Source organism: Benincasa hispida, chromosome 4 (assembly GCF_009727055.1).
Source record: "Benincasa hispida cultivar B227 chromosome 4, ASM972705v1, whole genome shotgun sequence".
NCBI lineage: Eukaryota > Viridiplantae > Streptophyta > Magnoliopsida > Cucurbitales > Cucurbitaceae > Benincasa > Benincasa hispida.
This window is the reverse complement of record NC_052352.1, coordinates 12,374,953-12,401,811: the sequence shown is the minus strand read 5'-3', so window position 1 is coordinate 12,401,811 and position 26,859 is coordinate 12,374,953. Positions and strand designations below refer to the sequence as shown.

General features: G+C 33.8%; 2 protein-coding genes and 1 long non-coding RNA gene across 7 annotated transcripts; 2 read left to right on the top strand and 1 right to left on the bottom strand.

Moving 5' to 3' along the window:
* The first annotated feature begins 11,737 nt into the window (after nucleotides 1–11,737).
* Nucleotides 11,738–13,574, top strand: LOC120075195. Of its 5 annotated transcripts, none has more exons than XR_005481220.1 (4): nucleotides 11,740–12,208; nucleotides 12,463–12,665; nucleotides 13,007–13,160; nucleotides 13,338–13,574. It is a non-coding gene; the product is annotated as an uncharacterized LOC120075195 (long non-coding RNA). The 5 variants fall into 5 exon arrangements; XR_005481221.1 differs by having other exon boundaries at nucleotides 12,981–13,160; XR_005481222.1 differs by having other exon boundaries at nucleotides 11,741–12,208; nucleotides 12,551–12,665.
* Nucleotides 13,575–16,336: 2,762 nt separating this feature from the next.
* LOC120075472 (vacuolar-processing enzyme) lies at nucleotides 16,337–21,187 on the top strand. Its single transcript, XM_039028888.1, has 9 exons — nucleotides 16,337–16,617; nucleotides 18,072–18,236; nucleotides 18,330–18,486; nucleotides 18,847–18,932; nucleotides 19,019–19,218; nucleotides 19,603–19,651; nucleotides 19,867–20,076; nucleotides 20,391–20,597; nucleotides 20,760–21,187. The coding sequence occupies exons 1-9, from the start codon at nucleotides 16,393–16,395 to the stop codon at nucleotides 20,940–20,942; spliced, it is 1,482 nt and encodes a 493-aa protein (XP_038884816.1). The 5' UTR covers nucleotides 16,337–16,392; the 3' UTR covers nucleotides 20,943–21,187.
* Nucleotides 20,980–23,006, bottom strand: LOC120076075. Its single transcript, XM_039029856.1, is given in 5 exon segments — nucleotides 20,980–22,669; nucleotides 22,672–22,702; nucleotides 22,704–22,774; nucleotides 22,776–22,818; nucleotides 22,888–23,006. Coding segments are annotated over 5 exon segments (609 nt in total). The 3' UTR covers nucleotides 20,980–22,324.
* Nucleotides 23,007–26,859: the final 3,853 nt, after the last annotated feature.

Sequence of the window (26,859 nt, the reverse complement as noted above, 5' to 3'; positions counted from 1 at the left end):
GCAATGAAACAACCATAACATGCTTCCATTCACCCTTAGACTACAACATTTATAGTAAAAGGATGATGCATGAATAAGCTCACTGCATGCAAAATATAACTCTTATATTTCATGATCCATGCACATGCTTTCATATAATTTCTTCATGCAATATTATAACATTTATAATACAAGATGCATGAATAATTGCACAACCTAAGGTGGGTTTTTAAACTATATGTCAAACACTTTCCCACATAAGCACCATACATCACATGTATAATAAACAAATGTTGATGAACCGGGTAGAATTGCCTCAAATCCATAAAAATTAAAGCTAACTATTACAAAACCAAGGAGTCTCCGGTTCAAACAGACGAATCGGGTCTTGAACCATCTGGGCAAAGCAACGTGTCTCCAACCATTGTGTACGAAACTCCCTGCGATCATCTATACGAAAGAACAAACAATTTTCTCTATTGTTTACCAACGCCCCAGAGCTAAACGATCATGTACCTTTTACTAAGCGATGAAGCCCAAGGTACGCGATTGCCTAACACGCTCCGCACAACGCCAGCCTTATGCGATCGTCTAAACTACTACGATGTGGCAAAGCACCATCGCCTAAATGATCGCTTAGTGAATGCCTTAGTATCGTATACCGCACGATCGTGTAGGTAGTAACTAGCGATGAAGCAAGCTAACTACACGATCGTCTAGCGCACACCTTTTACTAAACGATGAGCATCAAATGCTCCCACTACGATCGTCTACCTCCAGCGCCTACGCAATTGGGCAACCAATGCTACGCGATAGAGTAAACGATTTACCCAATCATTTAGCATGCTAAACGATGGTTTAGTAAATACTACACTGTCGTATAGAAAAATCTACGCGGTCGCTTAGATAAATCCCAACGATCATTTACCTTAGGTTACATGATACGACCAATTCTTGGTCTTCTTCCTTGTTGAGGACTGCATCACCATGCTTCAAAACTTCATCACGAACGACTTGACTAATTCAAACTCTTTGAATTACAAACTCGATAGCATGTTAATTATGCTAAAAAACACAGGGACCCTTACAAATTAACACTTTGTAATTGAAGAAAGCTTTAACCAAAAGCAATTAAACCCAAAAAAAAATTCATCAACTCATCCACAAATGCACTTAACAATTAAATACAAATGCAGAAAACCCACCAAGACTATAAAAGAATTTCAAAACAGAATTGAAATTTGGAATATCAAAAAAATCTGGCTCTGATACCAATTAAAGGAAATCGAATACGAGGATTTCCATGAGCAGTGGAATGATCTTTCCAAATTACAATCGTATATGAACTTTACAATTACAATCACAAACGGAAACATACGGTTATGCGTAAAACAGAAATTACAGCATGTAATACAAAACATCAAGGACAAGAATCAACACACTTTTGTAGATTCATCTTCGAGTTCCTTGATCACGAACGCTCATGCAACACGACCGCTACACTGCACGAACACCTGCACTCAAACTAAGCGATCGCTAAGGTCACGAACACCCTGAACACCATGAACGGCCTCCACATAACCTCAATAGTGTTGAGTTGAGTATGATATCACCAAGAAGGTTACCTTCGTATTCTCGGTGTGAGAATCTAGAGGGTGGGCTTTGTGTAAACTTGGTTTGAGGCAGTAAACAGAGAAACCACAACCATGTAAATAATTGAGTAAGTGGGAGATGGAACACCCTATTGTATAGGTCGATGCCCAATCATTTAGGAAAAGCTAGGCGATCGTCTAACAAAAACTATACGATCATTTAGCTCATCGCTTAGCTGAGTGTCTATCACCTAAGAACACTCCACGGTCATTTAGCTACTCCAAGCTGTCGCTTAGTAAATCCAATTTACTTGATAACTTCCCGTGAGAATTTTTCTGAGTATGGAAAAAACTCAAAATCACATTAATCGACATTACTAAAAATAGGAAAACATTTTTCCTTTTATCTCACGGTTACCATGAAACCACCAATAACCTCCCACTCAATTGGTTATTAGAGAAAAAGAGATAATTATCCAATAATTAATATTATTATAAATACAAATGATAACCAACTTATCATACTATATTTATAACATATAGTTTTAATATTTCATTTCATGAAACATATAAACCATAGCTCTTTTTCTATTGCATGGCACTTAATGTAAATCTCATTTATATTAATCCTCCACTTGATATATTTCATACACCATACCGATCATATCATATATAATTGAATTACCTCTTGTCAATTTGAACACTTCAAATCAACACCAAGAACTGATCCTCAACTTAAATACATTGAGCTACCAAGGGGACCTTATGGACCTATATCTCGAAGCTCCAACAGTACGTGAATAACTGACTAAACTCTTTGGTCATGGGATTCACCATTCGTTAACGGCCAGACACTTCACTAAAGACCGATAGCTGAACTCTCCTTACCATAGATATATTATGTGTTCATCTTAACCAATCAACAGTGTGACAACCCTTCACAGATCACTCGTAAGTACAGCTCGGGCAATAACCAGTATTCCCCTGTAGTTATATCTAACTCTTTAAGTACCACTGATCCCTCTAATGAACATAAGTCATAGTCCTACTATGACTGAGTCCTCTCTTCCAAAGAGAAGCTATGGCCACTATTTTCAAGCCCCAGAATCAGCCTTTAAGGGAGCAATCTCTCTACTTATCCCTGCTTCGGGGAAGAAGTGAATTCCATCTTATAGAAGTGAGTTCCCAACTCCCAAATCAGACAAGTCCCCAAAAAAGTAGGTGTTGAGTTGGCAATCTGGCCACTCTCACCCATACTAATCAAAGGACTGCCCTCAAAGGCAGGAGTTTCCAAAATACTCAAGATTGAGGTCGTGTCACCTATGGTCATTTAAGTGAGATGTAAGTCTCCAATATCAATGACGTTATATACACAGTCTAGTCATCTCGTGGTCCGGTCTTATACAAACTCTTTGTATAGGAAACCCCCGCTCGCATGTCTCTACATGAATGGTCAGTTCTACCATCTATAGTAGTTTACAACACTTGCAAACCTCTACAAAGTGGGTCGTATCCGTAATCCTTATACTACAAACCTATTTAGGTTATCACTTAAGGCATGATCCACTTGTATATCACATATACATGCTTAAGTTTATATAAGATAACTATAGAGCTTTGTTTGTTGGATATGAGTAAATGCCAGAATGAAATAACACTTATTTTATTCATAAAATAATGTGTATAATTATAAATAACGAGACTCCGGGAGAATTAGTACATCAATCTCATAAAAAAAAAAAAAGTAGCCTCGTCATCCATTTTTCATATCTCATAGTCAAAATAGTGGCTATGGACAAGAGAATTCTTATGGACTTAAGCATAGTAACGGGAAAAAAGTTTCCTTATAGTCAACTCGTTCCCTTTGGGTATAACCTTTTGCTATAAATCGAGCTTTGAAGGTATGTACCTTTCCAGCTACATCTCTCTTTCTTTTGTAGCTTACATCCTATGGGTTTGACCTCTTTAGATATATCTACAAGCTTCCATATTGAATTGGAGTACATGGACTCCATTTCAAGGTGCATGGCTTTGACCCATTGGTCCTTGTCTACGTCATTCATCGCCTGTTTATAGGACAATGGATCCTCAACACCACCATCTAGTATGACAACCTGAGTTTCAGTTAAATTCAAGTAATGGTCAGGTTGTATCACGACCCTCCCTTGCATCGAGGCACTTTCAACGAGTGAAAAGGACGAGACTGGCTTGAAGTGTTGGCTTCTTCATTAACTCTTGATGAAGGACCAGCTTCATCAACAACCCTTGTTGATTCTTTAGTAGCTTCACTTAATACTACTTTTCTACGTAGTTTATGATATCTCATGTGGTCTTCCTTTAAAAATATAGTGTTTGTCAATACAAACACTTTATTCTCTTGAGGGTCACAGAAAAGACCACCTCTCGTCTCCTTAAGGTAACCAACAAATTGGCACAATCTTGAACGACATTCCAACTTCTTAGGATTTGTCACTAACACATATGCAGGAAAATCCCAAATTCTAAAGTAACGTAAACTCGGTTTGCGTCTTCTTCATAACTCAAAAGGTGTTTCAGAAACACTCTTCGAGATAACATTGTTCATGTTGGGATTGGTGTCCTAATTCTCTCGGAGTCTCATAGTTTGTAAACTGTACACATTGTTATGAATAAAATAAGAGTTATTTTATTTGGCATTTACTCATATCCAATAAACAAGCTACATGGTTATTGTATGTAAACTTAAGCATGTATATGAGATATACAAGTGGATCATGCCTTAAGTGATAATCTAATAAGGTTTATAGTATAAGGATTAAGAAGGGATACCTGGTCCTGGTGACACTACGGATACGACTCGCTTTATAGAGGTTTACAAGTATTGTGAACTACGACAGATGGTAGATCCTGACCATTCATGTGGAGATATACGAGTGAGGGTGTCCTATACAAAGAGTTTGTATAAGATCAGATCACGAGATGATTCGTCTCTTTATGTAACGTCGTTGATACTTGAGACTTACATCTCACCTAAACGACCATAGGTGACATGACCTTAATCCTGGGTGTTTTGGGAGCTCCTGCCTTTGAGGACGGTTCTTTGATTAGTATGGGTGAGAGTGGCCAGATTGCCAACTCAACATGCCTATCTTTTTAGGGATTTATCTGATTTGGGAGCTGGGAACTCAGTTACACAAGATGGAATTTACTCTTTCCCCGAAGCAGGGGTAAGTAGATAGATTGCTTCCTTAAGAGTTGATTCTAGGTCTTGAACATAGTGACCACAACTTCTCTTTGGAAGAGAGGACTCAGTCATAGTTGGACTATGACTTATGTTCATTAGAGGGATCAGTGGTATTTAAGGAGTTAGATGTAACTACAGAGGCATAACGGTATATTGGCCCAGCTGTACTTACGAGCTATCTGTGAAGGGTTATCACACTGTTGATTGGTTGATATGGACACAAAAATATACTTATAGTAATAAGGAGAGTACAACTGTCAGTCTTTAGTGGAGTGTCCAATAGTTAACGGATGGTGGATTCTGTGACTAAAGAGTTTAGTCAGTTATTCACGTACCGTTGGAGCTTCAAGCTACAGGTTCATAAGGTCCCCTTGGTAGTTCAATGGATTCAAGTTGAGAATCAGTTCTTGGGGTTGATTTAAAATGCTCAAATTGACAAGCGAAAATTCGATTATAAATGATATAATCGGTGTAATGTATGAGATATATCAAGTGGAGGATTAATGTAAACCGGATTTACATTAAGTACCATAGAATAGAAAAAGAGCTATGGTTTATATGTTTCATGAGATGAAATATTAAAACTATAGGTTATAAATATAATATGGTAAGTTGATTATCATATATATTTGTAATAATATTAATTATTGGATAATTATATCTTTTTCTCTAATAACCAATTTAATAGGAGGTTATTGGTGGTTTTATGGTAACCGTGAGATCAAAAGAAAAAAGGTTTTCCTAAATTTGGAAGAGTTACTATTCTCGAAAAGAACTCACGGATTGCTGTCAAGTGAATTGGTTTCACTAAACGATAGCTGAAAGAGAGACTAAACGATCGTGGAGTGACACTATATGATAGTTCACTCAACTGGTCATAGCTAAATGATCGCAGGCATTATCTATACGATAGGTTGCCTTCTTTTACATGATTAAGCATTTGTCTATACGATAAATTCTTCTCATCTCCCACTTGCTCAATCGTTTACACGATTGTTGTTCCCCCGGTCTCTTCCTCTAACCAAGTCCATACAGAGCCCACACTTCTATATTCTCATACCGAGAATACAAAGGTAACATTGTGGTGGTGTCTTCACTCAAATCGACTGAGTTTGAGGTTTGGAGGCCGTTTGTTGGGTTCGTGATCTTGGAGATCGTTGAGTTCGTGTTTGTTGTTGATCGTACTATGTTGCAGTCGTAGTGTTCGAGCGTTCATGTGTTGCTGTCTTGGAGACTGAAAGAGCGTTCGTGATCGAGGGAGTTTGAAGCACGAGTCTTCAAAGGTATGTATTTGTTATCCCTTGATCATTGTAAAGCATGTTGTAATTTTGTATTGTGCATAACATGTAAGTTTCCATTTCTTGACTGTAATTATTAGTGTTCAATTTCAAATGGAATTTGGAACAATCATTACGCTGCTCATGAAAATCCTCATGTCTAATTTCCTTCAGTTCAAGATGTGAACTCCAGTCTCTACTACATACCCCCAAAATAAGTTAGGCAATTGAGCATATCTCTGTTGGGTTGTATGTCCTAAAACTCGCAGTTTGTAATGTTAAACATATTCTATTATCAATAAAGATGTTATTGATGTTTATTCAATAAAACTATTATTGAATATATGAATTGCACTTGTAAAGTCTAAATCTAATAAACTAAATATCCATGGCTATTATATGAATACATGAATTTTATGTGGAGACATAAGAGTGGATCAAGTTCAGTAAATAGCCAAAACGGTTTATAGTATAAGAATAAGACTGAGTACCTTATTCTGGTAACACTATTGGATGTGGCCCATTTTGTAGTTGTTACAATTTGTTGTAAAGTGCTACAAACGAAGTGATCCTATTCATTCATGTATTGACATGAGGAGTGGGGGCGTCATATGCAATGAGGTTTCATAAGATCAGACCAAGAATTAAATCATTCTTACTCTATAACGTTGTTTACTGTTTAAGACTACTATTTCAAAGCGATGACCTAGATAACTTGACCTTAATCCTGAGCTAACTATGACCTCCTGTTTATTCGGGATTATCCTTAGATTTGCATGGGTGAGGGTTGGTTCAACAACACCGACTCAATAAGCCTCCCATTTCAGGGATAAGACCAGTTAGATAGCTGGGGACATAGGATGTAAGACGAAATTCACTCTTACTCGCTTTTAAGGATAGTAGAGAGGTTGTTCCCTTAAGTGTTGACTTTGAGTCTTAAACAAGGGGCCCACCCTCTCATTGGCCCAAAAGGAACTCGATTTAGTGATTGGATTACAAACCAATTGTTCATTAGAGGATCAGTAGGACTTAAGAAGCAAGATATAATCTTGGGGGTAAAATAGCTTTTGACCCAGCCATTATTATGGACAACATGTGAAGGATTGACTTACTAATCATGGTTATATCGAGTGGACATAATATATGTACAGTGAGAGGAGGGCAACTACTAGGCTTTAGTGGAATGACCCGGGAGTTAACGAATGGCGGTTAATTAGGATAAAGAGTTTAGCCAATTAATCACGGACCATTGGAGCCCATGATCTGTAGGTCCATGAGGTCCCCTACTAGCTCATATCGGACTAAACCTTAGAACAGTGTGACAAACGAATTTGAAGTGTTCAAATTCGGATTTTGGAGCAAAGCGTTAAATATATACGATATATTTAACCTAATGTATAATTGTGAATTAAACATAAAGAAAGAGAAAATAGAAGATATTTAAATTATTTAAATAAGATTTAAATATCAAGATTATGAATAGTGATTCATATAAATTGGGATAAGTGTTGGATTTAATATTAAATCAAATTAATTAAATTTTTTAATCAATTATTTAATATTAATTTAATTTAAAATTGATTATTAGAATTAATTTTGAAATTAAATGGATTTGGTCAAAATTACATGAAAAGTCAATTTGTTGATTAGGCAAAAAATGCAATGGAAGTCAAATTGTTGACTTTTGATTTTTAAAAGTCAAAAAGTCAAATTTGTTGACTTTGGACTTTGAGAGTCAAACTTCGACCAAGTTAGTGGAAAGATCCAACATTTGTGAGTGAGAAATGCCAACTTTTGCATGACTAAGTGTTGTCTTCATTTGAAGACACTTATCCCCTAAATCCCACTTTTTGAGTTAGTGGATTTTTTATGTCAAATTCTCATCAAACTCAAAGTTGTATGTTTGCATGTAATGGTCTTTAAAAAGGAGTGTTTAATGCTTTTGAAGACCTCTTGGCCATAGTGGGTTTAGATAAGATTATGTGATAATCTCATCCCTTTTTCTCTTAAAGCTTTAGTTTTTTTCCTCTCCAAAATAGTCACTCACTGGATTCCACCATACCGTTCTATGGTCAGAGAATTGTCGGGAAGACTCTCATGGTGGTCTATGAACCATTCGTGAGGAAATTAGAGCTGATTTGGAGAAGATTCGAAGACTAAGGTTGTATTCTTTTCTCCTTTTACTTGTTTGATTCCATGCATGCTTATCTTTATAATTAATCTAATCAGAGTACTTTAGATCCGTTTTTCTTCTGTTGCACATGTGTTCGTTCCATCAAGCTCATTATAGAACAAACCATATCTATAAGGTTTTACTTCTCCTTTCTGATACACCGTTCTACTAAAGTGTACCAGGTCCTGAGAGTCGGGATTGAATTCTATGTTCTATCAAATAGTCGTGGAATTCTAAATCCATGTACTCTCCACCCCGATCAGATTGAAGTGTTTAAATTGTTTTATCTAATATGTTTTCAACTTCAGTCTTATACTCTTTGAACTTTTCAAAAGATTCAGACTTATGTTCCATTAGGCATAAGTAACTATACCTTGATTAATCATCTATAAAAGAGATGAAGTATTCATACCCTCCTCTAGCCTTTACATTCATTGGGCCACAAAGATCCGAATGTATGAGCTTTAAGGGCCCTTTGGCTCTATAACCTTTTCCACTAAAAAGTCTTTAAGTCATTTTCCTTCGAGACAGGATTTACATGGATGTAATGAATCATCTTCTAACTTACTTACAAATCCATTCTTTACCAATCTCCCGATCCTATCGAGATTTATGTGGCCTAATCTCAAATGTCAAAGGTATTTATCATTGTTACTTGGAGAAATTCTTCGTCTTTTAGTTTGAGTAGTAGTAGTTTTAAACATCTCATGATTTAAAAGTGCTTTTGATTCAATTGGTCTTAACACATATAAGTCGTCTTCTAGTTTAGCTGAACAAATAATCACACAATTTTTCATAATGAAAGCTTCATTTGAATTAAAATAAACTGAGTATCATTGTGCAATTAAACAAGAAATAGAAACAAGTTCCTCTTTATCTTGGGAACAATGTATAAGTTTTCTAAAAACAAAAACCTTCCAAAAAACAACTTAGCAGCTCCCACTGCACGAGCTGAAATGGCGTCTCCCATTCCAACCTTGAGCGTCATTTCACCCTCTTCTAACTGCTGGAAGGAACTAATTCCCTTTAAAGAAGAACAAACACGATTAATGGCTCATAAATCAAGTATTCAGGCATCATGGTCATTTTCCACTAAACAAGTTTCTAGGACTAGTAAATCATATTTACCTTCATTCTCTTTCTTCTTCTCAGTACTGTTGAGATTAGTGTCCTTAATCTCTTTTGTAATCTCGTAGTTTGTAAAATTTGTATTAACAAATTGTTACTAATAAATTAATTATTATTTTATAAGCATACACTCATTCTAATAAACTAAGATCCTAGGTTATTTTATGTAATTTAAACATGTACGTAGAGACATACAGGTGGATCATGTTTAAATATTAACCTAAATGCTTTATAGTAAATGGATAAGGTTGGGTACCTTATCCTAGTGACACTACGGATACAGCCTACTTTGTAGATGTTATAAGTATTGTAAAGTGTTACAAATGATCTGATCCTGATCATTCATGTGAAAACATGTGAGCGAGGGTATCTTATACAAAGAGTTTGTATAAGACCGGACCACAAAATGTATAGTCTGATTATATAACGTCGTTCATAATAGAGACTTACATTTCACCAGAATGACCATAGGTAACATGACCTAAATCCTGAGTGTGTTGTGAACACCTGCTTATGAGGGCGGTCCTTTGATTTGTATGGGTCAGAGTGGCCAGATTGTCGACTCAACAAGCCTATCATTTTGGGGATTCGTCTGATTGAGGAGCTACGAACATAGCTATACAAGAAGAAATTCATTCATTCCCTGATGTCGGGACAAGTAGATAAATTGTTCCCTTAAGGGCTGATTTTGAGGCTTGAACAATGTGGCGCCACACCCTCTCCTGGCCCGAAAGGAGTTTGATCATAGTTGGACTATGATTTATTGTTCATTATAGTGATCAATGATACTTAAGGAGTTATATGTAACTACAGAGATAAAACGGTAAGTTTGGCCCAACTATACTTATGAGCAATTTGTGAAAGGTCATCATATTGTTGATCGGTTATATCCAATAAACACATAAATATATCTGTATTTCATAGCTTCGAGCTCGAAACAACGATTCTGACGCATCTTGAATCATCTAAACCGAAGTTCGGATGAAAAGATATAGAAAAAAAAAGGCGTAACGAAAGAAAACCCGAGATGATGACGTGGCAGATTAATCTCCAAATTTGACCAATTAGAGAGTGTCACTTAGAACTATAGGATGAGTAACACATGAGGCTAAAATTTACAATTGATGGATTTTAGTTTCTATATAAAGAAAAGAGAATTAAAAGAAATTGATTTTGTAAAAAAATGATTTTGTTAAATTAAAAAAAAAAAAGAAAATAATTTTTAAAAAAATAAATTTAATATTATTTCATGCTTGTGTCTAACGGCTAGTTTTTGACAAATGGTGGACTCTTGTCTTTTGTTGAGTTTTAAAAGAAATAATTTTAAAAGATATATATTATTATATTATATTTTGTTTGTGTCTAACGACTAGTTGAATTTAAATCTCCACCATTCAATTTAACTTTTTGAACAATCCAATGGCTCAAATTAAAATCCATTTTTTACTCTACTTCCCCCTCTTTTTATACTTCATCTTCTCCAAAATTATTTTAACTTTTCACATTTTACAATCCTCAAAAATAGTAGAAAAATAATCATCATTATTACTCTCTCTACAAGCTTCCAATTTTCATTCTTTTCATCTTATTCTTGAGAGAAATTTCCATTGTATTGTGAGGATTAAATTGTATGAGATCAAACATGTATACCCACTCTTTTTAGAGAGTTTTATTGTGTGATTTAAAGCTTAAAAAATACATTGTAACGGTTGGATTCTAACTCGTGAAAAGGGATTGAGTTTTCTCTTGAACCCATAAAAGAAGCAAGGTAGCAGTTCGGCTCTCATCCGTGGAAAGAGTCAAAGAAGATTTTTTCAACTAAATTCAAGAGGTGCTTGGGAAAGTGGATATAGGTCAAGTTTGACCGAACCACTATAAAAATCACGGTGTCTTCTTCTCTAACTATTTTCTAGTTATTTTTATATTTAATTTTAATTATTTGTTCTTGTTGGTTGATATTGATTGAATAAATTATTACATACTTTTTTTTATCAATATTGTTATTTAGTATCAATAGGATTTTGTTAATTTAATTTAAAAATTATCTAATTAGATCATATTGAGTATCTTTTAAGAAGAAGTCACTACTACAAAATCTATATTACTTGACGTTTCTTTAGAAAAAAAAATGTCAAGTAATGATCTTTTAGAAAAGAAAATGCCAAGTAAAATGGTTAAAAAAACGGAGATTGATAAAATGTTTCGAATATTTTCACGCGAACTATTAGTTAACACATTTTTCGTGTCAAGTAATATAAGATCTTACTTGACATGTTTTTCATGTCAAGTAAGAGTCAAGTATAAGAAACTCTTACTTAACATGTTTTTCATGTTAAGTAAAATATAAAAAATAATTAACTTATTATTTTAAACAAGTAAAAGGTTAATGCCCTAGATTGAAACCCTTCTTCCTCGTTTTCTCTCTCGCAAACCCCTCCCCCGAAACCCTTTCTTTGCAGCACCTCACTAGCCTTAGCCGACTCTCCCTCTCTCCGCCGCCGACAGCCGACCAGCTTCTCCCTTAGCCACCGCCCTCCAGTGTCCAGCCGAAGCTGATCGTCGTTGTTCGAGCCCAGCCGTTTGCGTGACTAGACGCCGCCACTCATCTCTTTTGCCCAAGCCAGATGGAGCGTTCGCTGCCCACCGTTCGCGCTGACCAGACGCTGCTGCACGCCATTTGGAGTCGCCCAGCCTCGCGCCAGACGTCATTCACCATACAGTCGCACTGCCCCTGTTCTAGATCCGGTCAGTCCTCCACTAGATCTACTGTTTTCATCCTCAACCGTCGTCGTTCCTTGGGATTTTCGTTGAATCATGGAATTGGGTGAAATTTTAGGTAAGTTTGGTTCCTCTTGGTGAGGTTAGTGGGTTTGACAATGTTTAGCAGTTATATCACGTAGTATATTATCATTCAATTATTCATAATGTTAAAACCCATGGCTTGCCACTTCAGGATGGATCCTGGAAACGGAAAGTAAATAGTAAGTAGAAATTTGCAACTAGGAAAAGATAGGAAAGTGATACGATAGAATTTTTATGCCAATGCTCAATTAAAGTTGTTTTCCTCTTTTTATTCCTTTTTTTTTGTAGTACTTCATGAGTTTGTGGTCTCATTTACCAATTCACAACAATCATAGTGTACAGCAGTTCCTTAAGATGGAATTATCTCAATCTTTAGGTGGGACTTTGTCCTTAATTGAACACTCAGTGGGCAGATGGCTTACACGAGTCTACATGGAAGAATTTGGTACATCTCAGATTTCCTTGTTGCTGACTCTTGGAACCCCTCACCTGTAAGTTAATATTTGTCTCATCCTTATCAAGCTTCTTCTTGATGTTCTTTTAATTTCCAAACTTTCAGGATTATTTCATTTAGATTGATGAATTTTTAAAGTTTTTATATTATACACTAAGCTTCCATAAACATAATTATTTTACTCTTTGATGCTACACTGTCGTTCAATAGATGAATGACATGAAATTTAAATGTATATTTTATCATATAAATCAACTTTTTTCGTTAGAACGATGGATCACGTATTTGAATGAATGTTCTGTTGTTTCCTATTATCTTGAGCTTTGTTCAAATTTTCACGTTTAAATAGCAGAAAAATAAATGATGGATCTTTCTTAGGCCGCCTCCAAAAGGTGTGCTATGAGTGATTGATCAGACGAGGGGGCTTCTGAATTATATGGACAAATCTCTCCCATCTTCCTTCGTTTTGCAGCAAAAGATAATTATTCCTCCTGAGCCTGGATGTGGTCAAAAGAGAATGAATAAAATCTCAGTAAGTGCCTAACTTTAAGTTGTAGATATTTTTTAAGTTTCGAGTATGATATTTTTCCATTACATAAACTAAGCCAATCATGTACATTTTTCCTTGTGCATAAATTTTTGTCATTGTTGTAACACTTATTTCTATATTTTGAAATTTGATGTTATCGTCATTTATTCTATTTTGCAGGTTGACTTGCTTAAACATGGCTTGCCTAACCCTTAGTTCTTGATCTTTAGACTTCAAAGCTCAATGTATAGATTAAATAATATACTTTGTAGATAGGTTACTTATTAAACAATTAGTCACTTTTATGTTTGTTGAAAGTTGAGTTTTGTATACAAAAGCAATTCTTAGTGAATATATTGAGTTGATAGATCTTAAATGTATAATGTTTATTTAGTTGATGTAATTGTATTGTTGGAATACAAGGCAGAAAATGAGAATATCAATTGAGGCATTTAATTTGGAAAAAAAAAAGACAAATAAAAAGCGTTAAGAGTTATCATATATGATATGTAATCAATGTCAAGAATCAATAAACTTGACATACCACCAATGTCAAGTGTATTAAATTTCTTGCACGAAAATTGTATCAAGAAACATTTGTCTTGATGTTTTTTCAGAGTCAAGTTATCACATTATACTTGACAGTCGAATACTAACGTTTTTATGAGCGTTAGGTATACTCTTTACTTGACATTGGAAAAACGTCACGTAATCTAATTTCTATAGTAGTAAGTTTAATTAAACCATATTCAGCCCTCTCTAGGGTTGCCATATCAGTCCAACAACCTCCACCTTGCATACAATCTAAGTGTCCTCCCTAGGTTGAGCCAATGCATAGCCCTTTCCACCACCTACTTGCATGTAAGCATGTCGTGTATTCACCTAACTATGCCCAATGCATGCCTCCCTTTGAAGTGGCAAGCTTGGTGTCCTCTCTTGATCTTATCCCAAGTGTTCAAATAATCCAACTATGCACTCATTTTCCTCCCTTATGCACCCAAACTCTAGTATTTCATCACTTGGTGTGCCACATGCTATCCAACATTTAGTCACATTCTTATCCTAGGTTACCCCATGTGTCCATCTTCCAACACTATGCGTCCAACTTAGTTTCTTTATTGGTTGAGCATAGTTCAATGCATGGTTTTTCCACTACCTAACCAATCCTTTCCCTAGTTCACCTAACCCTAATTCTCCCAAAGTAATCATTCTATGCATCTAAATCCTTCTAGTATACGCCCAGGTAGGTTCATTTCTACCCTAGTATGCATCCAAGGCCTCCTTCTCCCACAATGTGTTCATCTTAAGATAATGTATCCAAGGTTAGACCCCTACTTTTCATAGCATGATACTTATAACATTGTTCTTTATTCTCATAGCATAACTCCTCATGCTCATAATATAGTTTCTTGTGCTCATAGTATAGCGCTCCATGCCCACAACATAGTTTCTTATGCTAGCATAGCTCTTCATGCTCACAACATAGTTTCTTATGCTTATAGCATAGCTCCTTATTCTCATAGCATAGTTTCCAAGATATCTTCAATGCATCCAAGGTGACTTTCTTCTCCTTATAATGCGTTCAAGTCGTCCAACTAAGGTTCTTGGAAGTCTTCCTATGCGCCCAACTCACGCCTACTATGCGTCCAACTCCATGCATCCATCACTATGCACCCAAAGTAGTCTTCCTACACTTTCAGTTGAACTTTTTTATCTATGCTATGAGTTTATGCTACTATACTATGACCTCACTTGCTATGCTATAAACTCCCTCACTATACTATGAGTTAAACACTTAACTGACCCTTCCTTCTATACTATACTATGAATTCAATTCTTACTCTCATAGCATAGTTCACATACTTAACAAAATTCTTAACTTCAAACCTTCTACGCCTCCAATTTTCTTCCTCACAACTTGTTCACAATACTTGTCCCTAAGCTCAATCACATGATCTCAACACTTAGAGATTTTTTTAACACTAGTACTTCCTATAGTTAGATAAAAAAATTTTTTGAGGGTTTACACATAGTTTAATGACTTTTAGAAAGTGTCACAGCTAAGGTATTACTGACAATGCAAACATGACATTATTATTATTTTTATGACAAATTTTTAATGTCAAGGTAAAGGTTTAATTGACAGAAAAAGTCAACTTTTTGGTTATTTATTGATAATGATAAATTGTCATAAAGAATTTAACTATGATAATTAATAAATATCAATAAATGCTTATTATTGACTGAATTGAAAAGTGATGAAACAAGTAATAATAATTTATTTTTTAGAAATAGGAGACAAGGAAAAGGCTTGGTCAAGGGAAATTATCTATATGATAGCGTATAATCTATAAACTCTTTGACTCTTTTAATACACAACTCTCTATATTTTTTGGGGAAAAAAAAAAAGAGAAGACAAAACAAAACAAAACAATCACACTCTATTATATTGTCTTTAAAATAATAATTTATAGTTTGTTGTTTTATACGATAATTCTCTATAGAACTTCTACCGTACACTATTATTATTATTATTGATTTTTTTCTTGATTAGTCCATATGATCGACCTCCATAAGATTATTGATCGATCCAGAATTGACCTCCATAAATACCAATCCTATGATCGACTCATTGGATTAGCCTCCCAATCTCCAATACTTGGTCCTTGGAGTAGGTTAAAAAACAAAATTCGGTATGGCAACTATTAGTTTATTGTTGATTTTTATTTTTTATTATTTATTAACATTTTTTACTTTAAAATTAAAAAAGATGTTCTTATATTATTTTTTATTGTATGAAATTTAATATTATTATTATTTAACCAATTTGATAAAATATAACTTCAACATCTAAATTTTAAATTTATTCATGAATCTTAATTTTAATTTTCAAAAGAAAAAAAAAAATCTGAAATTAATAAGATTCCACGGAGATCCGTGAAGGAATCTTGGCTAATATTGATATTTTCTATTAGTTAGTCCCTACCTGAAGCTGGGGTCCACCCTTCCCTATCAACTTCAACTTGCACCACATTAAAGTTGAAAAAATACAGTTTAGAAAATGACCTGTTATCTATACACGTGTAGGGTCAGGATTTGATGCCATAAGTGAGGGCAATTGAGTCTTTTCGTAGAACTGCCAGAAAAATTCCATTTTTTTATATATTGATTTTACGAGTGAATTTGTAATCATCGTTCCATAGCAATCGTGTAGCCCAAGTTTCCCGGCAACTTTATGGCCCGAATCCCCACCGGAGTTTTACTCTTTCTCTTATTCCTTGCCGTAATCGGTCTGGCATCCGGTGGCCGGGACCTTCCCGGCGATTTTCTCCGTTTGCCGTCCGAGGCATTGAATTTTTTTCGCGGAGCCGCCTCCGACTCTAGCGACGAGGACTCCGTGGGGACGAGATGGGCTGTTTTGATCGCCGGTTCGAATGGATACTGGAATTACAGGCACCAGGTTATTTTTTCTTACATTTGATAAGTTGCACTGACTTGAATTCATTTTTCTTGGAATTACAAATTTTTGTTGTGTTTTGATATTGACCTTTGTGATTGATTGGCGTTTTCGTGTTCGTATTTCTTACTTTTTCCCCAAAACTTCTGTGTGTATTGTCTCTGTTGCCGATCGTTGTCTGATCTATTTTTGCACTGCTTTAATGTTTAACCTCGAAGCTTAGCATCAGTGATGTTTCTTAGTATGCGATCGAATACTCTTTCCATCTAAACTAAGTCTGCATTCTTTTGGTGTTTGTTCTTCGTTGTTGACCATTTTGATTGCTCGAATTTTTAAGTTTTCCGAATAAGAAATTGTAGCAGTTCTTATCTGTTTCGATTTTTTTTCTCAATACATATACTCGTAGGGCTTTTGTTTTTGTTTTTTGTTTTTTGTTTTTTTTTTTTTTGAAAATCAGCCGTCCAATTTACTCAATATTTTGTTGCTGTTATAATTGTTAAAAATAGAGCTGAAATTCTCAAAGAACATAGTTTTTTCGATGCCCTGCCTTTTGCCGTTGCTACCAGTTGTGATCGATATAAATTTTGTACGTTGGTAAAGAATTACCACGTTATAGAACCTGTAGCTGCTATCGGACAAAGTTTCCTTGTTTGGAATTGTTATGTTGAACGAGTAACTGAGGGTTTGAGGCTTAACTGCAAAAGTTTATTTCAAGGCACTTGTGAAAGTTTTGTTTCTTGTTAAAAAAAAAAAAATGCTTCTAGGTGACATTTTTTTAACAAGAAACAAAATTTTTCACATGTTATTTTCAATGCTTTATTTGGATGTAAAAACGTACAAATCCATAATAGTCATAGCTTAAATTTCCCTGTACTAAATTGGAGAAATATTTTCTACTTCCTGTAATGTGCCCTTTTGAATCTATTTAATTATTTCATTCATCCATTAAATCGTTTGTTTTCCGAAAAAGAACTTACGACTCTTCTGGAGAAAGTAAGAAGAGCTATAAACACAACCAGTAATTGAACTTACAATTCAAAGGAGAGAGTAGAGATATGATTAAGAATTTTTTTTAGTGCAAGTCAACGAAGTCTAGGTGCTCAACGCCAGAAAAGGAAAATGAGAAATTATGTGGGGGTGCCCCAGTAGGTAGTAACCTCGTGGGTTTTTCATGGAGCTCTCTAATGTTTGGCAATTTTCCGAGCTAATTATTTTAGTGACACAATGATCAGTATGTCAAAGTGAGTATAGTCTCAACAATAATTGACATGTAATTCCTCACTTGAGGTTGAAGGTTCAAATTCCTATGTTGTACTAAAAAAACATGAAGATCAGTATGAACGAGATAAGATAATATTGCAACTATTCTGCTCTCAACCTTGTTCTATTAAGTGAGTGTTGTTGATGGTTTAATTATTTGAAAAGACTCAGAGAATGATGAACTCATTTTCCACCAGGCCGATATCTGCCATGCTTATCAACTGCTGCGGAAAAATGGGCTAAAAGAAGAGAACATCATAGTTTTCATGTACGATGACATTGCCTTCAATCCAGAGAACCCAAGACCTGGGGTCATCATCAACCATCCAAAGGGTTCTGATGTTTATCATGGAGTCCCGAAGGTTTTCTTTTTTTCATTGCTTTATGGATGCTAATTTTACACCTGATTCATTTGATTGTAGCTTCTTATGTACCATACATTTTGGCCATGGCAGGATTACACTGGTGAAGATGTTAACGTGAACAACTTCTTTGCTGCCATTCTTGGAAACAGAACTGCTCTTACAGGGGGTAGCGGGAAGGTTGTTGACAGTGGCCCTAATGATCATATTTTCATATACTACAGTGATCATGGTGGTCCTGGTGTGCTCGGTGAGTAGCTTGCTTCTGTGTAATTCGCATACCATTTGAGGTGACCTACCATGTTTATCAGGCAATCATCTCTTTGGATACGTTTGTTGTTTGATGTGCTTGATATATCTACTAGCAATATCATGGTTAGTTTACATTTCTGCATTTTCTTTTAAAGGCAGGCAGCCAACATTCAATCTTAAAAAGCGTGCTTTGACTTGAGGCTGATAGCACAGCCTCATTTTGCCTAGGAAACACTCATTATTATTAGTATTATTGTTGTAAAAACATTGATCAAAAGTAAACTTATGTTAGATTTCTCTAACTAGTCTTCTTACTTGATGGATAGCAAATTTCTCATCTCTTATATATTTTGTTCAGGGATGCCTACTTATCCCTATATTTATGCTGACGATCTTAATGAAGTTCTAAAGAAGAAGCACGCTTCTGGATCCTACAAAAGTCTGGTATATTGTTGTACTGTTCATTGCTTGAGACTGCATCTGTCCTTAGAATGTTACCTTATCTAATGGGACTATAAGTAATATTGTAGGTATTCTATCTCGAAGCTTGTGAATCAGGAAGTATCTTTGAAGGCCTTCTTCCTGAAGGTTTGAACATTTATACAACGACTGCATCAAATGCTTATGAGAGCAGTTGGGGTACTTACTGTCCAGGGGATTATCCTAGTCCTCCACCAGAGTATGATACTTGCTTGGGTGACTTGTACAGTGTTGCTTGGTTGGAAGACAGGTAAAAGATAATAATAACGAACTTGTCTGATTGTCTCTATTGTTATTATTTTTAATTTATTAGTAAAAGAAAATGATATCAGTATCGAAAGGTAATGTTTTTGTCGCGTGCAACTTCTGTATTGGGCAATTTTCCGTTTCTCAGTTCTCATTGTTATATGTTCTGCACCACTACACTTCTGGTGTCTAGTGTTCTGTCAAGTCGATGAATGAATCTCATAAATTATTAGATCCAAAAGCAGACTACTGCTGTTCAAATAAGGAACCAAACCCAAAAGCTTAAACTGTGCGGATATTATTTATGTAATTGATTTTGAACAATTTAGGTAGGATGTGGTTTATTTTATTCCGAAACTCATGGTTTTTACTTTCGTGCTGTAAACAGTGATAATCATAATTTGAAGACAGAAACTTTACGCCAGCAATATGAACTGGTAAGAACCCATGGACCACCATTTTGGGAGAAATCAACTTCCTAAGTTTAAATTTGGTTATTAAAAATGAAAATTTTCTTCTAGAAACTTTCGTCCTTCCATAAATGTACTAATTGTACAATTAAGTCTAAAGGACGTTTCAGTGTATGTTTATCAAGACGAAAAAAATTCCCTTTATGCTTGTTTGATATGATTTAAACTGATGGTTTCTTCAGGTGAAGAAAAGGACGCTAAGTAGCGATAATGTATATGGTTCCCATGTCATGCAATATGGTGACCTAACGCTCAACAAGAACGCTTTGTTCTCATATCTGGGTACTGATCCTGCGAATGAGAACAACACTTTTGTCGAGGAAAACTCCTTGAGGCCAGCTACAAAAGTCACCAACCAGCGTGACGCTGATCTGGTCCACTTTTGGGAGAAGGTTAGTTTCTTCTTTTTCCATTTTCAAATTGATAATATTTGAATCTTGTCTGGTATACTAGTGTATCTCGTAAATAAGAGAGATTTTGAGAATTACCAAATTGATAATATTTCCTGTTCTGAATAGTGAGAATAAAGCATTCTTGTTATGCGTTAGATTTAAATCTTGAGACTTCAACGGCAATTTAAATACTACACTTATCATCTCTCTAATATAGGCATTGTAGTATTTTATATTGGACTTTTTCTTGCTTGAAATTTTGGTTTGGACATCATTGGACACCCTCTCACCCCCTCCATGCATGTTGATCTTAGTTTCGTAAAGCTCCAGAAGGCTCCCTCAAGAAAGTCGTAGCTCAAAAGAAGTTTGTGGAAGCAATGTCCCATAGAGTTCATATCGATAACAGCGTGAAGCTAATCGGAAAGCTGTTATTTGGAATTGAAAAAGGTCCTGAGGTGCTTAATGCCATCCGTCCCACAGGACGACCCCTTGTTGATGACTGGGACTGTCTTAAGAATATGGTATAGTTTCAATATAATTGGATACTCCTATTTCTTGTTTCTTTCTTGATGGCTCATGGCAAAGAGACTGAAACAACCGTTTCATTAAAGCCATCTATGACATTTAGTTATGTTTTTATTCAGTATAAATCAGTTGATTCTGAAATGATTTGATACATACAGGTTAGGAGCTTTGAGGCACGCTGTGGATCTCTCTCCCAGTACGGAATGAAACACATGAGATCCTTTGCAAACCTATGCAACGCTGGAATCAGCAAGGAGCAGATGGCAGAGGCATCGGCGCAAGCTTGCATGAGTGTCCCTCCGGGCCCATGGAGCTCTCTGCACAAGGGCTTCACTGCATGATGAAGAAGCCAAGCCACTCATCCAATTTGGAAGTACGTTTCTCCCACCATTGTTTATATCATCTATGTTCAATTTAAATGGGCCTGTTGAGTACGAGTTATTTGTAAATACAACTACAGGTCTCGTGTAAGGGGAAAAAAAACATATAATTGAAATGTGTAACTGAAGTACTTTTAGATATGGTCTTTCAAAAATCACTGTATGCATCTGTTTATAAAAAGAAAGCTCTCCGGTATTGGCAAGAATGAACAAAATTCCAATGTATGTAGAGTTATAGTGTGCTTTTGCGTTGTATGACAATATTTTCACATGAATACAAAATCCCAACCTCCAAAAGAAGAAAAGTGAGAGAACAGAAGTGCATGATTGAATTATTGGTGAGGAAAAGGCATAAGAGTGGGCTATGGATGAGATAAGGGTGAAGGGCAGGCCCACACCCCTTTTTTTCCTTTTCTTTTTCTTTTTTAATACTATTACTTCATTTTATCATGATGAACTCATTTTAGTTCTAGTACTTTTTATGAATGGATAATTTTTAAGAGCGTAAAAACTAAAATGAATTAAATTTATAAATACAAGTGGACGGAATTTGAATTTGTGTGGTAGTTGAATATAGTTAATGTTTTGGTATAAAATTTAGTGGGGGAGAGAAAGTCCACATATTGGGATTGAGATACTGTGCCCCCATTCACAAAAGAAAGGCACCACCTTTCTGGATCCACATTCTTGTATTATTGCCACTTTGCACGCTTTGTTTCATCTCTTTTATTTCGATTATAATATTTTAATAGTATCTAATTTCAATGTTTTTTTCTTGCTCAATTGGATCAATTTTGATCTTTAATGGTGAAATTAATTCTACCAATGGATTTAGCGTGGATAAATTGTGAAATTGATTCTTTTTAATTGTGGGTCTAAGAATTCTTTTAAGTCAATTAGTCAAACAATAAGTGGAGTTTATTTCTCTCAAACTCATACTCTTAAGTCAAACATTTTTAAAAGATTTTTTGTTACTAGTAAGTAATCTTATTACTAGATGAGACTGAAATTAATCCTTTCACGAGGGTTTTGTACTTTTAGCTTAATTTTGAATATTGGTTTTATGAATAAGATTTGGTTTGTTTTAGTCCATATATTTTTAAAAGGTTTATTTTAGTCGTCATACTTATAGAAAGTAACTCTTTTGATTTCTAACTGCAAAATTTTTTAACATAAATTTTATTCACAATAGAAACTATTTAATATTAATTTATAGCTACATTTAAAGAAAATTAATAAATGGAATGCCATGTTAAAAAAAAATCAATACAAAATAGAAAGAGAAAAATGAAAATCGAAGGAGTCAAAATATTTGCATTTTAAAAGTACCTTGCTAAAGATGATCATTGATGTTGGGACTTCGGATAACATGGCATCCACGGGAATGGTATAAAAGATTCTTTCGGAGGTGTTGACCCGTAGATGACTAAGTTACATATGGAATATGGCGACGACAACAGCATGTCGTAGAAGGAGATAACAGGTGGAGCCAACGACCCACTAAGACTAACGTATCTACAACTACATCCCCAAGCGATAGTCAAACGGAGGCGTGAATGCAAGATGCCAGCGGAATGATCGGCCGGACAGAGGCTAGGGCTGCTTTCTTCCCACCGCGTCCTTCCTTGTGTGTCGGAGATATAAAGCGAGTGCACCGGAAAAGAACGGGAACTGGGTTGATCTATTCTATGGCGAAGCATCTGAAGCATAATTGCACACTCACGATCTTTGTCGAGAGATGGGAGCATTCGGTGGAACTAGTGAACTACACTTGCTGCTAGATAGATGTGTGTGGACAGAGGGCTCGTGGTACTTGCTGCCCACTCTTCTTCCTCTACTTTGAAAACCATGTGAACAGAGAATGGGCAGAAGGGAAAGAGGTTCTCGTATGGAGTTGCACACTTACTTGAGCTGTGCGGGAGACTGGAGAATGGGTCGAATAAACCCCCGGGGTCGGCCGACAAAATCACTGAGAAATCGAATATCGTTCAACGATAGCCTATTATTAACAAGTAGTGCCTCCATGTTTGTAGGCAATGTACCACCACAATCATCTCTTTCTCTTGGACTGTATAGCAACCCTCGGTATCATTTAGCTTGCGGCTCTTAGGATGACGTTCTTGCATCAACATTTCACCAATGGAAAAATCGAATATAATTCACATATGACACATGTCTTTTTCCCATCAATTAGTGTTCATCGCAGAAATAAAAGTTTTTGGTTTTGGTTTTTTTGGTGAAAAATGTGGGGAAAAAAAGAGAGAGATTCTTTTTGGAAGAATAGATGAATTTGATGTTTTTTTTTTTTTACTGGATTCGGATCCATCCGTACTGACAGGGGTTAGTATTTAAATTTAGAATATTTTATTATTATCTTTTGAGTGTGGGTGGCTTTTCTACCTATTTAATCTTGTGTCTTAGTTTGGGTGTTTTTCATGATTATGTAATAGGATTTTGAGTGTTTGGTTAGTGTAATTTTATGTGATTAACTGATTAGTTTATGGATGTGATATCTAATCCAATGAAGTTAAAACTCTAATAAGTTTTAAATTTTCATTGATTAAATTTTATACAAGGATAAGATTATGGATATATATTTTGAAAAATAATGTATCTTGAAAACTTGGATTTTACATTAATATTCTAATGAAATTATCCTTTCGAAATGAAGGATTAACTCATCTCTTCAAAGATAATATCATTAGATAGTTAATAGATTTGATTTTTAAAAGGCAATTTGAATAAAGAAAAAGCAAACTGTCTCTTCGATGGATCATTTTTATTATATCATCACAAAATTGTCTTTTTATACACAGTTCCAAATACTTCTACTTTATATATATATTTTAAAGAAAGTCTTGGAACTACCTTACCCTTTTTTTATTACTTTAATTGCTTATTAATTTTTTATCACTATAATTATTTATATGATTAATCAACATGACATAGAAACAGTGATACTAAAAAAGTATATGATTCATTTATAAAATTTTGGTTCGTTGTGTGGATTAAAATGTTGATTTAATAGGAACGTCCAAGGGAATGTCGATAGAAATATCAATGTCCCAATTTTATGAAAATATCGATAGAAATGTTGATGTCGGTTCACTCATTATATCAATATCGAGATTATAAACCATACTTAATTTTCTAATTATAACAATAATTTCATTTATTTAAATTTATGTTATTGCTTTCTCGTTGTTTACAAAGTGATAGAAAAAAGTTTTTTCGATTATTAAATTCATGCTCAGCATGTTTAAACCCTAAATTATGATGTAAATCGGTTCTATATACAATTTTAAAAGAAACTAAAGAGTTTAAATATAGTTTTTGATCTTTAAAGAGTTATTAAAATTTTTATTTTTCAATAGTATTCTTCCAACTTTTAGTGAACCATATGTATAGTTCCTACTTGAAAGGAAAAGTTGAATATGAGGTATATGGAATGATTTAATAATTTATTGAAATGATTATGTTGGAAGAAATCAAACTAGTTGCCAACTAAATAAATCAAATGATTTTGAATTCAATGTAATAGTGGTAAGTTGGATATTTTTTAATGGAACATAAAAGAGATAAAAAAAATTTGTACAATAATGTGGGATATACATTAAACTTCATTTAAAAAAAATATATAAATTATCGTTAAATTAAACTTATTTTTACGAAGCATAAAATGATCGTTATAAAAATGAATGGAATAAAATACAAAATTAAATACAAAAATATTATTTTCAAAATCATCTCTACTAATTGAACAACGATACATACACACAAAAAAAAATGAAAAAAGAAAAGAAAAGAAAAGAAAAGGCCTCTCGTTTGAAATAAAAAAAACTTCCACCATACAAAATATTATCGAATCAAGCTCATTTTACGAACTATAAAAAAGTTATAAAAAATGAATTAAACAAAATACAAAATTAAATGGAAAAATATCATCTTCAAAATCATCACTATTATTGAACATAGGCACCAAAAAAAAAAAAAAAAAACTAGCCATCTTCTTCTTATTCTCTCTCCCTTGGGAAAAGGAGCATTTTCTTACTTTCTTTATTATTATTATTTTTCAAAAACTTCAAATATGGAAAAGGTAAATTCAAGTGATGCAATGTAACTCAAGCTTTTCTTTTTCTTTTTTTTTTTTTTTTAAATTCTCATTAATGGATTTTTCGATTTTAAGATTCAAAATTTTTATTTTTTTTTAATTTCGTAGAGCATAAAAATCTGAGTGTCCAATTTAAAAAGAAAAAGTACATTTCAATTGTTTTTTAACTATGCAAAAACAAATTGTTAATATATAAAAGTATTAAAATTATTGTTTTATTATTGTAGAAACTTTTTATCTATTTTTTTAAACAAAAAAAAACTTTAAACTAGTTTTATTTAGTTTTTTAGAAGCTTTTTAATGATTTTTTAAAAGTAATATCTTGACATCAACTATATCATAAAAATGAGACTTTAACTTAATATCATCTTAGCCGGAAAAAAAATCTAATATTAATTTATTATTTATTTACTTCGTACACATGATTTTTAAATATTACTATTATGACAAGTAATGAATAAAAGTAGTATGAAATTTTCCATACTAACATAGTAGAAATTTTTTCAATTAATCTTATTGAGTTTAACTAGAAGATTAATGCAATTTTTTAAGCTTCTAATTAATCCTAATTTGGGTACTTAATTTAAGATGTCAAGTAATTGATATACTTCAAAGATTTTGAAATTTGTGAGAAACCAAAATATTGAAATACTTCAAAGTCTATATAAGATTGGCAGGTTAGATTTATTTGAAACATTGAAATATTAAAACAAGCAAGTTCCTATCCATTAAAATCACCGACAAAGTTTCAATTTATTTGAATTTGACTGATCTATAGTTTGATTTAGGATTATTGAATTTTTTTTTAGTAGTCATCATTTTTTTAACAACTACAGTTCTACTTCTCATTTTGACTGATTAGAACATGATTTTATGTACTATGTCTTAAATATTTTTTTAATTACAATATCGTGAAGTTGAAAATCGAATCTTCAACTTTAGGAAGGATTGCATGTTTTTATCTACTTAACTATAAACTCCAACTAGAATATTTCTCTTATCAAAGTGAGCTAAGTTCAAAATGGTAATTGATATGACCTCCCTTTCCAGAAGTTGACGGTAACTCCGTTATTTTTATATTAAAAAATATATATTTCTCTTATCTAGATAATTATTATGTTTTTTTTTTTAAAATAATATTTGGAGATATATTAGTAAGTTTCATGTGAATTTTATAGTTTGAAGTTAGGGAGGATCAATCATAAGTGATAAGTGCATGTTAAGTTACAACCACAATTTTGATATGTTAGATCAAATAAAGATATTAATTATATTGGTAAAATAATAATAATAATAAATACTAATTATTACTAAAAGAAAAATCATAGAAAAAATGCCCTCCATGATTTAGGAAGTTTACAACAAACTCTTACTTTTGTTTGTTTTTAAAATGTGTAATATCAACTTCTCATTTTTTTACTTTTATACCATTTTAGTCCTCATATATTATTTTCTATTTATATAGTCTTTATAACTTGTATATCGTACAATTAAGTCCTCAAATTATATTATGAAAAAAAAAAAAGGTCTTTACAAAATTTATAATTCTTAAGTAAATGAAACAATCAAAGGAGCCTTTTCTTCCTCTAAATTAAGGTGCAATTCTATATTTCTCTCTTTTAATTTTTTTTTTTATTCCATCAAAATTTTAATATTTTAAAATAAAAGATGTGTAGTATTTAGATGTAATTTAAACTATCATCTCCATATATCCCGTCAATAATCATGAAAGAAAAAAAATAAATTTTTTAAATAAATTTATCATAT

Bases quoted from the DNA above. Each gene is read 5' to 3' on its own strand.
- LOC120075472 (XM_039028888.1), top strand. From the start codon at position 16,393: ATGGCCCGAATCCCCACCGGAGTTTTACTCTTTCTCTTATTCCTTGCC. The intron at 18,487-18,846 runs GTGAGTAGCTTG...TATTTTGTTCAG, and splicing joins TGGTGGTCCTGGTGTGCTCG to GGATGCCTACTTATCCCTAT. The intron at 19,219-19,602 runs GTAAAAGATAAT...TGCTGTAAACAG, and splicing joins GTTGCTTGGTTGGAAGACAG to TGATAATCATAATTTGAAGA.